This window comes from Clinocottus analis, unplaced genomic scaffold (genome assembly GCF_023055335.1).
Source record: "Clinocottus analis isolate CAN_PGR_092001 unplaced genomic scaffold, fCliAna1.0.p SCAF_3, whole genome shotgun sequence".
NCBI lineage: Eukaryota > Metazoa > Chordata > Actinopteri > Perciformes > Cottidae > Clinocottus > Clinocottus analis.
The window spans coordinates 8604101-8616475 of NW_027176042.1; the positions used below are offsets into that span (position 1 = coordinate 8604101).

Here is a 12375-nt window from a genome sequence, read left to right on the forward strand (position 1 = left end):
CACTGTACTACTATTGTTTATCCCTTTTAAAGTCTGTCTTAAGTCTTTGTAACAGAACAGTTCATGCCCGTTACAGGATCTTTGTGCGGCTAAGATTGCTCGTCATAAATTGTGTGTGACTTTTGGGCCCCAAAATTTCCGTTCAAGGGACAGAGTGTTTTCTTTTTTTTCTTCCTTCTTTCTTTTGATCAAAAACAGTCTCAAACTCCTGCTGTAACAACCAGTTGGAGTCTGTTTTCTGCATCCTTGTGTCTAATTTGAAGATGTAAACCTTCATAATCACGCCATCTGATTTTTCATGATTGACTCGCTCTTTGTCTGTTCATGGAACCTAACTTCCCTGAAAGCGTGCAGCCACTCATCAACAAGAGGCTTGTGTTCCAACTGTGCGAAATGTAAACATTGATGACATCCTCCTGAGTACCGTTCCTTCTGCGCGGTGATACGGTTGCCAAAGATACTTCCGTTGAAAGAAAATGGTTCCTACACAACTTCTCACAGTATGGTCTGTGGACTCCTGGAAAGAGCCACTGCTGTTGAGTTGTACTTGTGGCGCTTTGAGCACCACAAGCTGAGAGCCATATCGTTCCATTATGTTGGAAAGTAGACGGTCGATATCTCCAAAACTAACAACTCTAGATTGACTAATCAGCACTCCATGTAAGAGGGAAGATTATACATTTTAGATTTTGGGTTAAACTGTCCCTTTTTTAATCTTGAGTTGATAATCTTGATAGTGATTCTAAGTGTTAATCAACGTTAATGCGATGTTTTTATTTTTTTGGTCACTCGTTCTAAATGCCGCACAGCCCCCTTTTGATGGATGGTGGTGAGAGATTAAGTTCTAAGCCCTTTGCCACCATTACAAGAGCAGGTGTGAGTGTATCTATATATATATTTATATATAGCTGGAGATACTTCATCTCACAGACAGCTCATAACACATGGGGAGTGGACTGTGTGTGGAGCGGTGTGCATGACATGCGTGTGCATTGCAAAAATATGTGCGTGGTCGTGACCTGTGGCCTTAAGGAAGTGGATAAAACAGGTTTCTCCTTTCTGTTTGTGATGGTGAGGAGATGTCACAGGGGTTATGGGTGTGACTACCGAGGAACTGTATCTGATATGAGTCTGGAGACAGATATCACAGGATAGGACCTCTCCCACGTACATCTATTCATAGCTTGTAGGAGGTTTGTTTGAGAAACATTTAGTTCAACATTTAGTTTGCTTGTTGTTGTTTTAGGTTTATTCTGTTTTGGAATCATGTTTCACATGACTATTAATTCTAGTTTTGATCAAAATTTTAGGGCAGCGAAATAACCGCAGGACCAGATCCTTGTGTTATCATCCAGAGATCTTGGCAAAAGTAACCCGTAGTACTTCAGTTTCCCTTAATTTTAGTCTTCTACTTTTATCTTACTCAAGATTTACATGTGTCCACTTGTACGACATCGCTTCCTTTCTTGACCTTTTGAAAATCAGTAACTTCAAACTATTTCCAAGTCCACGTTCTAGCTTTTTTTTTCTTGGGCTTTTTTTGACGAGCAGTTATAAAAGTGCTGTGGAGACAGCTGCTATAAGCTTATGACAACCAAGCAAACTCTGTCCACTGAGGACGATATATATGTATATTATATTGTATACTGATTGCTCTGGCTAAAAGCTTGTATATTAATCTTCTTCTCTTGAAATCTATACATTTTGTCAAACTAAAAGCGCATGTTGTCAGAGCGGGAGGAATCTGCCAGCCGGAAAAAATAACACTCGAGACGGTAGACTAGTCACTTAATCAAGAGGCGGTGAGTGCAAGGGAAGTGAACATAATGTCAGCAGGGGAAATGGCGAAATTGTCGGAAAGGGTCTTTCCAGAGTTGGCAGGAAGTGATATGCTTTCAGTTTCCCTGTTATGTCTCTCCGTCTCATGTTTCCTCCTTCCCTCTCTCCTTGTGCGTGCCACTCAGCTCTGTAGCGCTGGAAATCCCCGGCTTCCACAAAAACAAACACGGCTGCTTTCAGAGGCCGGCCCTTTGTCTTGTCAACTCCTCCCATACGCATCTCAAGAATGTACACACACTCCCTCAACCCCCAGCACATGTGCCATGTCACTCATTCATGCACACACTCGTGTTAACACCAACGCACAGTGGCCTGGCTGACGGCTGGCAGCATGTGTGCAGATATCACTCACGTGGGAGACAGGCGGGCCGAAAAAACCTCAACTTCCCCTGAGCAGGAGCGAGACAAACTGCCATGATGGATGTTTTGTAACCCCAGCATTTAGCACTCTGACCTACCCTAACACGCCCGACTCCCACCCCAAGGTCTCGAGGAATGAGTGCAGCTGTCAGTTTTACTACTGTTTGACAGACTCCCATCATACCTAGTTGTTGCATGACCAGTGTGTGCGTGCACGGAGAGTGATTAGAGGGATCAGGATAAAGCAGAGTGACGGGTTTCGCCCATTAGCAGAGGTGATCTCATTCGACCAGAAATAGAAACGTGATCAGATGTGAGCCCCCAGGAGAGAGGAGGAGAGGGAGAGGAGGGGGCCAAATAAGACCTGATCGACCTGCAGCCCTCGTCGTCATGGCCCCATGATCATATCATTTACTGCATGTGTTTGTCTTTCCCTCCGCGTGCACGTCTTTTGTTTGTCGAGACAGTGGGAGGTCGGAGCGGTCAGATGGAGATGATGTCGCGTTCTGGTGCTGTGACGCATACATGTCGCGAGGGTTATATAAGGGACTATTTCTACACTCGTGTGGGGTCTGTGTGTGTTTCTCAAGCTCTCACCTATATGTTTATGATTATCATTATCCTGGTCCATTACTATCTGTTTAGCTTGAGATTTCTCTAACCGTTTCCTCTTTTCACCTCGTGCATTTTTTGAAAAATGTATTATTCTTTTTAACCGCATCCGTGACAAATATTGTTTTGTCCTTTTCAATTTCTCCGCCATGCTTTGTGTTCCCAGCGTGCTACCTACCCAGCTGCCACTCCCCTCGCTGGCTCTGCCAGACTGCCCTCAGATAGACTCCAGCGTGTCCTGGTTTGTCCTCCCGCCTGCGACTGTGGGTGAAGTCAGGAGACTCAGGGCTGTTGTTTGTGTGTTTGTTTTTGTTTTTTTTAATCGGTCAACAGGGGGAGCTGCAGACGTGCCGCGCCATCACGCAGCAGCTGTCCCAGTTTCCTGAAGCTAATGCTGCACGATTTTTGGGATCCAGCCAGCTCCCAGGAAGCAGTTACATAAGAGCCAACAATTTTCTTTCCCTTTTTTTTCTTTCTTCTTTTCCTCCGTATTTCTATCCATATTTAAACTCTCCGCTGATGTGCGACCTTCGCTGGTAATTGGCATTAAAAGTTCCGCAGAGATGTCTTCAAAGAGACGTGCAGGGGAAGGGAGGGGCTTTACTTTAGGCCTGTTTCAGGGCTGTTTTGCTAAAGACTTGTTTTCTTTGATTATGAACAGCCAATTTCCTTCATAATTTGCCATTGAGGTGAAGTAATGCTCACTGGGTCTGGCCGTTTTGAGATATGGCGAGCCTCTAATGTCACGTTATTGTAAACAGAGGGATGGTTTGACCACTGGAGGAGTGAAGATCATCTGACTTTAACCGCCTGTTTCTGATACAATGCTCTGAATCTCATTGTGTTTATTTGTCTGAAGTATTTTTATCACACCTTCTTGGAAGAGTAAGATAGGAGAACCGATGCTGACAACAACTCGCATCACGCTGTCCAGCTGATGCCTATTTTATAACCCAGAAAATCACAGGCGAGCTTCAGCAGTCGCTGCTTGTTGAGAACAGAAGCTACATAACGATACGTGCGTTCACGTCGGGCTCAATTCATCACACTGCCTGTCGGTGAGGCTACGGAAGCGCGCGTGCATCTACATGTGTCGCCTTTAAAGTAAAAGTAGTGTTGCTGTAATGCATTCACAGCTGCATCTTATTTATTTATTTTTCATGTTTGATTGACATCACGCGGGCCAGACTGGGAGAACCGTAAGACGCCCAGGTCTGAACTACGCCGTCTGGAGAGGTTTAAAGCGATAAGCGATTTTTAAATTTTTTTAAATTTTTATTTTTATGGAATTAGAAGAAGTTAGCAACGGTGTTGAATGTCGAGTGGTGCGTCACCATTTTTCTGTGGAAAACAGTGCATTGACGTAACAAGGGGGCTCGATGGAGGGAAATTCCTGTCCAGTTGCACAATGAATCAGTATAAACCAGCATGACTGGGTTACAGTGTGTGTGTGTGTGTGTGTGTGTGTGCGTGTGCGTGTGTGTGTGTGTGGCAATTATAAAAATTTTAATTATTACAAAAAATGTTTGGAATTCAGCGACTTGTTTTGCTTTATTATTTGGTCACCAATAGTATTTTTTAAGCATTTTATTGTACTTTTAAGATGGTATACTGTTCCTTTTTTGTTTATTTACATTTACTCTTAGAGGATTAGTTGAGCTTTTTAATTAGATTTTGTGGGAAAAAGTGACATTCGGCATAATTGTTTTATCTTTACCACTGTCATCCATAAAATTGTCATAAGTGTCAGTAGAAATGTTCTCGACCACAAATCATATTTTCATATCAACCAATATTCACACTGAGATGAATACATACCGCCGCGTGTGCATATATTTTGTTCCCTCATAGCCCTGACATTTCTTGTTGTGTCAAGTGACAGGCAGCAACGCTTTGCAACAGGATAACAGCAAACCACAGAATACTAAACACACCACAGCGTAGCATTGCATAAGGTCTCCGGTGTGGTGAAGGTCGAAACAGAGTTCCTGCTTTCTTGCTGCGATAGGCCGATGCTGCCAATATCATCCGTGCTGTGTCATCGCACCGCTCCATAAAAACACGAGACGCGCTGAAATCAGACAATTTCTGACGAACTGTAAGCAAACCATTATCACCAAGGTCTCTGATTTTTTGGTCCACGCTCTCTCTGGCCCTGGCTCTTTGCGTCACGCACATGTATGATGTGCGGTTGTGCTTGTGACCGGCAATCTTAGTGAGCAGTAGAAAGCCAGATGCAGAAGAAAAACAAAACATGAGCGAATGGATTTTAGGTGATTGAGCTACTCTTTGGTGGCGACGTAACTAATTCAACATCTTCAAACTCTGACTAACATCATCCTTTTATTTCCAATCAGCTGGCACCTCCACCCGAGCCGGAAGTCCCTGCCGAGGTGTGTCCCTATAGGCCCTCTGCCTGCTGATATGGGTCACTGCTGATCCCAGATCTGTCATATTTATACACTAACTTCATCCCATTACAGTTGTCCTCAGTCTTCTCTTCATCTAAATAGATAAGGGACACATCCCAATCTCCTGCTGTATATTGCCCCCCCACCACCACGTGCTCGTACACCATTTTTCCCTCTCTCCTTCCTACCTTTTGTTCATCTTTCCTTCTACTTGTTTTTTGAGCAAAGTCCAGTCTCCTGATCTTCCCTCAGTGGGGGGGAGGGGTTAAAGTCATGGGTGAGGTGGTTTTCCATGCCAGATTGGTGCTTTACAGTGTGTGTCTGTAGCTCACGGCTCAATTATGTAACCTGGACAGTTTTTTTTTCTTTCTTTTCTTCCCCCTTCTTGTTGTCATGGCTTGTGTTAATCCCCCTCTGGCAGCTTGTCATTCTCTTATGTAAATAATTGGCCTCTCAGACTATAAAATAATATGTGAGGCACCGAAGGCCAAAGGTAAAACGTTTGAGAAATTCCCCACCGGACTGTGGGCATAAATGAGCTTTCAATTTGACTTTTTTTTTCCCGGAATGATTAACTCGTACGTCGTTCCATGTTTTAAAATGAACATCAATCCTTCCTTGCACGAAGCCTGGCATGACTTTGGCTCAACCCCACGTCTTTCCCGACACAACCACTTCCCTTTTAACTGCATGATCCAATCGGCACCCAATTCCCTGCATGCGAGTAAAGTAACTAATTTGCACTGTATCACCAAAATATTTAGTCTTCTAATTTCCTTTCCCACCTTTTTTTTCCCCCTTATTTTATTGATTTCTGCTAACTCACCTCACCTTTTTAAGGAGCTTGATCCCAACCAGCCGCAGAAGCAACTGGAGGATCAGAGGAGGGTAGGTACCGCGTTTAGTTTCCTCCTCCATCTTAGTGATGGTCGACAACTGACAGACCGTTGGGATGCCCTCACAATCCCACTGCTTCCACTGCATGGCACTCACTCACTCCCCTGTCAGTTACACGATATGCAACACGTGAGGCACATCAACGGATGGACGGATGGACGTGCCCTTTGGGGTCTTCCTCTCGTCTCTGACAGCCTGGGACATGTTTGGCTCAGAGAGGTCGTGGAGGTGACTGCGCTGCACTGATTTTCATCAAAACACAGAATGTCAGCATATGTTGAGATGGGAGAAGGCACAGTTTCGCCTTTTTTTTAAACGTCGTCAACTGAGGTTGGAGGGTAAATGTCAAAAAAGCAGATGCTGTATGTAAAATTCTTTGAAGGGGAATATGTTATTATGATTAGCCTTCAATGCTTTGGCATTCTTGCTATTTTTTCTTTCTTTGTATTTTATTCATATAATTGCCTTGATCATCTCTAAAAGAAATTCATTGCATCTTATGATTGTCTTCGACCAAGAGGTGGCCGTGTAACTTCTTTACAGTTTTATATTTTTGGCTTTTTTGAGGCTGTTTCACACCCATGGTGTGATTAAGTTATTGCACTAATGTTCTGGTCTCGCTGCCTTAGCACAGTAACACTGACTTTAGGTATCCGCTCCCCTTCTCTGATATGGAAGTCTTAATTGGACCTTATCTCCTAACGTCCATTTTGCAATAATAGGGTGAAGCTCTGCGGCAGATCCTTGTCAATCGATACTATGGGAACGGCAAACCTGGCCTGAGGAGAGAGAGCCTCACGACCTTCAGCAACGGGCCACTCTCTACTGGAGCGCAGGGGAAATCACCGACAGGTGTGTGGGAGTGCTTGTGTGTGACAATTCCCTATCTGTGTGTGTCTGTATGACTACTATAGAGATAAGATTAAATGATTTATTCTGGTTTTGTGCTGCAACAAGCTCAACACTCAGCACAAACAAATAGTCAACGATTTAAATAGTTCAGTTTATAAAGGAAAAAAAATGCATGAAAACCATTCTGTTTTATTCTCTCAATTCAAACTTTTACTAAAATGAAAAGAGAACAGCTGCATGATTGTGTTACACCAGCCAGGTAATAAACTTCACAAAAGGAGTTTTTTATAAAGCTCACAATAAAACTCACTTATTGTCCAAGAAAATCTGTGATAACAGAGTTCAGCTTCAATTCTGACAGAACTAATCGTGTTACCTAAACATTATTTAGTTATTTTAATTTAATTAATTAAATGATGTACACCTGTTATCCAAAATATCTGTGCATTTCTTAGTGGAGCAAGATATTTCAGCATGTAATGCGTAAACATTCGGTTTTGTATTTTCGGTATGGTATGAATTTCACAGGAAAGTGTTTACAGATGATGTCGAAGTTCCTCTCGTGTCGGAAATGTGTCTTACACAGATTGCAAAGCATAGTGCCAGGCGTCACTGACAATTTCCAATGAGTAAACGCAAGATGGCTTTCATGTGGACGCCCACCTGGACCACACCATGTACATTGACATTTGGGCATTGTGTTTACAACAATACATTCACAGAGGGCAGTTTTTATGTCGAGAACGAAACGAACAATATTACAAACCATAGCGGTCTCTTCATCCATTTGTCCCAATCTGACATTCCAAAATGTAATAGATTGTTCGTTAACGGACATCTTTTCAATCTAGCAGGTCGCTCGGTGTCTGTCATCACAGCTGTGACTCATCGTTCATCTCTAATGCTTTAGAGTGAGCGGGCGGGAGGAGGGGGGGGGGGGGGGCAACAAAATGGTATTCACAGCCACGGCCTTGTCCTCCTTTAAGCCCTTGGACCTCGACTCTGCCACTGAGCATACTGGCTCTCTCCTCAGCATAACGTGGGCCGTGTTGTTGCCAGGCGACCAGCGAGCCAAGCGCCGTCTAGAATGGGATGTGTTGTTGATTCAGTGGCTCGCCCAGCCAGAGATGGCTCTGATGGGTGCTGTTATCTCACCACTGCTCCCCTGGCTGGCTCGCTGTGGTAGCTGGCGGCGGCGGCGGCAGCAGCAGAAGGAGTTAAAGGATCTTCGCGGATTACAGACACATCTGATCTTATTTGTGCACTATGGATGGAAATAAAAACCTGTGGGTTCACGCCACGCACCACAAACTCTCTTTACTAAATGGCCTCATTTATGAACCTAATTGAAACATCCTATGGACTCTGTTATTAAAGCCACTATACAGAGAGAAAAAAATATAATTCTATAGGTTTTTGCTTTGTGAATGAAATAGTGAGTTCACCTCAGGTTCACTGGGTTCTTTCTGTGGTGGCGGGCGGCGGCTTGTATTGCGGCCAACACGGTTGTGTTGTTTTTAGATGGCATCAACTTGGGGGGTTACAAGTTAACTACCTTTTCATTCCTTATACTGCTCATTTGATGAGATGGCCCTCATACTAAAACAATGTAGCCAATTAATCAATATAACAACTATCTTGTTATCCAATTTATTTAACTCAGTAAAGAAATACAAAAGACAAGACGTGATACGTCAGGCAACATGCTCGACACTGCTTGTGTGTGTGGGAGCGAGAGAGGTGTATTTAATTTATTTATTGATATTGGGAAATTATAACTAGCAATAACACATATTTAATTAACATGATTAATGAAAACATAATTCACAAGTTAGATAGGAATTTGGTTTCTCAATGAAGGCATGCATCCGACTGCGTAAAGCCTGCAGTTCAATGTAACCTGTCAAAATCAGAATGCGTAAGTGATAATCATTTTCACCTCCGTGTCCACAGTTGTCAGCTCCGGGGTCGGAGGTCGCGGGGAGCTGAGTTTGGCCGAGGTCCAGTGCCATCTGGACAAAGAAGGGGCTTCCGACCTGGTTATTGATCTCATCATGAACGCCACCAGCGACCGCATCTTCCAGGAGAGCATCCTGTTGGCCATCGCTCTGCTGGAGGGGGGAAACACCGTCATCCAGGTGAGAGCGGGCTGCTGGGTCCGGGAGCGGTGCAGAGGACGGGCGGATGTGAAGCGTTTACGAAGTCCAACACACACACGCACGTGTCGCGAGCATTCACCTCAAAGCGGCGTGAGCATTATCTCAACAAGGAGATGTTATCTGGAAGAGTTCAAAGCCTCAGCAGGAAGAATTCAAGTCACTCAAACCTCAGGAAACTTGAATTCACAGTCGTTTGCAGGAAGCATCCTCACATGTTTGAACTTACTGACTTTTTGAGTTGAAGTTAACTTGACTTTGAGAAAGAAAGGGAAAGGGAGTTTAGGCCATGTAGAGGAGAAAGAGAAGTCAGAAGGGAAGAGAAACATTAGTCTGCTGGGAGAGGTCAAAGCCGTGCAGCCAAACGTGTCATCGCCACCCCACAGCCAGCCAGGGGTTGCTAAGGCAACCCTGACTCTTTGCAAACCTCACGGCGAGCAGGTTAAGAGGGGAGAGAGAGCACTGCGGTGTTTGCAACTGCATAATTTCAACGCGCACGTGTCTTGATGTAGGGAGCGTGTATACGTGTATTTGTGACAAAGTGTGATTGGATAAATAGAAACGGGTGCACTATTTTCCAGCTCTTACTCTGCTGAAATGTAGCGTGAACACGTCAGGATGACGCGGTCTTTTTAGATTGAACAGGAAGACACACAGAAAAGTATGCAGCTTTTACCCTTCACAAGGTAACTACTTTAAATTTGGAAGGGGGTCTTATTTAGTACTCTGCCGAACAACTCTGGTTGAACGTCTCTGCACACAAAGGCTCTTGCATGGCTCCCGTTACATAAGCCGCTGCCTGCCTCTCTGCCCGGGTGAACGGCGGCCAGAACAACGGGCCTCCTCACATTCCGACCGCACTCGCAGCTGGGCCACGCACTGCTGGTGGAAAGATGGCAGGAAAAGGCTCAAACCCTCGGGAAGGCCTCCAGAGGGATCAGATGGATTTCAGGAGCTCTCTGGTGCTAACTCAGGAGAAGCCGCTCCCTACGGCCTCCCTTAGGGCACATCAACTCAGCCTGCGCGTCCACTTAGCCGTCGTTTCATGTGCTGACTTGCCTTTTCTAGGTCACGGCATAATGAAGAAGCTCAGTGTCCACTGCTGAAAGTAGCCTGTGGTATGCATATTGAACAGGGTGCGAAACTGTTTTGTCTGTGTTGTGCACCCGAGGCCGTCAGGAACGTTGGCAAAGCCCGTTTTGAGCACCAATTTACTTGCACAAACTGCAAAGAATCTACAATAAATGTCTAAATGTCTACCTCCGGCTGTAACAAGGCTGTTTTCCTACATTGCCTTCGCTGATAGAAAATAACCTCGGAGTGAACTTGATATGCTTTGTAGTTTAATGGCTTAAATAAGGAGGAGACACAATTATAGTGTTTGTTTCAGAATGTAAGTTTGCCGTTTTATTTTTTTCGTTGTTTGGCATAGTCCGAGGACAAGTGAGCTTTTTTGAGCAATTATGTTTGGTCCAGAGTGACTTTACAACATATCAGCAGATGCACCGCATTTCCCTGTGTTACATAACGATGGGTCGCCTGCCTCTCTTTAGGACAGAAGGGTTCTTGTATTCAAAATGAAAAGCAGGACAAAACATGCCCACTGATTGCTCCAAGCAGTCCGTTTATTTGGTTTTTTTTGCGAGGTAAACCACGTAGCCTAGCCAACAAACTTCCTGGAGGGAGCATGAGAGAAAAAGATTGAAAGATGTTAGTTTGCTTCAGAATGAATTCATCCAGGCCCGGAGCCGTGTGCTAGCTGGACTTGATATGGCCGCCGTGAGGGACAGGCTAAGTGTCTCAGCGACTACAAAACAAAATGGGTCCTACCGACCCATTAGGACCCAACCAGCCTTTTTCCGGTTTCGCCCCTGCCAGACATGACGTGTAAGAGTCACACTGATCAGAGTTGCTTGCCAGCAATAATTAGACAAGTTTCTTATCTATTAGTTTGTTAAATCCTAATAATGTAATTTGTTGGATTGTCGGTGACATCCTTTACAGCCACAAACATGTTGCTTAGAGACGTCCACTGGGCTGTGATAGCAGACGAAGGCTTTAATTTAATTTCCCATAACCATGGGTTGATGCAGTCTCGGTACTTGGTTTAAACTCAAAGCTTTTTGTGAATTCTCCCCATAGCGCCTGCCCATTATTATTTTGTTTGTTAGTTTATCACATCACAACTCAAATGCAGCCCTGTTTGAGTGTGCCGGTCTAAACAATGAAAACCGATCCTTCACACATTACATACCTGCAGCAATCCCCGCTCCGCTCATCCAGCTGAAATGCCGTAACTTCAAATTGCAATATTCAGAGCAGTGATACAGCAGCAAACAACTATTTGCTGTTTAGTGATTTAGTGGCGTAATGTCTATATGAGCTGAGAATGTAGTATCTCTCCCCCTCAGGTAAACACTGTAAGCTCTGTCAGCACGTTTGCACTGTGAGTGTTGTTTGCACCGTTAGATGCTGATTCGGTCGTCCCTATGTTGAGAGTTGTTGAGAAGTAAGTGAAATGCATGGGCAATATAACATGTTGAATGACACGTATGCTCACAGCCTCCAGGTTGTTGTTCAGTGATAAGCAGCAAATACCGTGACACTAATAGTGAAACTCAAGCCGACATGGTGCACACAGGCTGTTTAAAATGCATCAAACTACACTCTTGCATACTCATCTGTGCACCCCATTAGCACACACACACACTCCTGGAGATATATTTAGAGGCTGCAAAGCTTATTCCGTGCGTGTGTGTGTGCGTGTGCGCGTGTTATGTAAGAGAAGAAGTGCAGCCCTGCTCCTCCCAGCCCGCCATCCATCAACTCAACACTGCCTTTGTGACCTCAGATCCGTAACTGTTACAGGACCCAACAGGTGCCACCACTCTTACACAATAGGCTTGTTGTGGCACGCCGACACCCTCACCGAACCACCCCCACCCCACCCACACCACCACCTCTGCACGGTTCATGTTCACATGACAGCTAGCTCTTGGAAAGCTTTAAAAAGCTTTTGCAAAGTGAGTTTCCAGGCATCAGTGTCATTAACATACCAGCTCTCTTTTAACTATGCAGTGGGCAGGGGATTCTCCTCTTAAAACACAGTTTATAGTTGGTGTTAAAGTATGTCAATCCTGCCTTGTGCAGCTTTTTAGTGAGATTAGTGCATTCACATCCGTGTTGTTTGTTGTTTAAATCACTGGATACATTTTTTACTTTGCTTGGCTTGTTGCCTGCGCGGAGTC

At 44.5% G+C, this 12375-nt stretch overlaps 1 protein-coding gene across 6 annotated transcripts in view; it reads left to right on the top strand.

Moving 5' to 3' along the window:
* The window catches only part of itpr1b (inositol 1,4,5-trisphosphate receptor, type 1b), a 78497-nt gene that overhangs the window by 35599 nt on the left and 30523 nt on the right, over positions 1–12375 (top strand). For 2 of the 6 annotated variants that reach the window (XM_068595123.1, XM_068595124.1), the window contains 4 exons: positions 5169–5204; positions 6063–6110; positions 6842–6971; positions 8925–9109. In XM_068595123.1, coding sequence (XP_068451224.1) covers positions 5169–5204; positions 6063–6110; positions 6842–6971; positions 8925–9109 — 399 coding nt within the window. The remainder of the gene's footprint in view (positions 1–5168; positions 5205–6062; positions 6111–6841; positions 6972–8924; positions 9110–12375) is intronic. The other 4 variants (XM_068595126.1, XM_068595128.1, XM_068595127.1 and 1 more) reach the window with 2 other exon arrangements.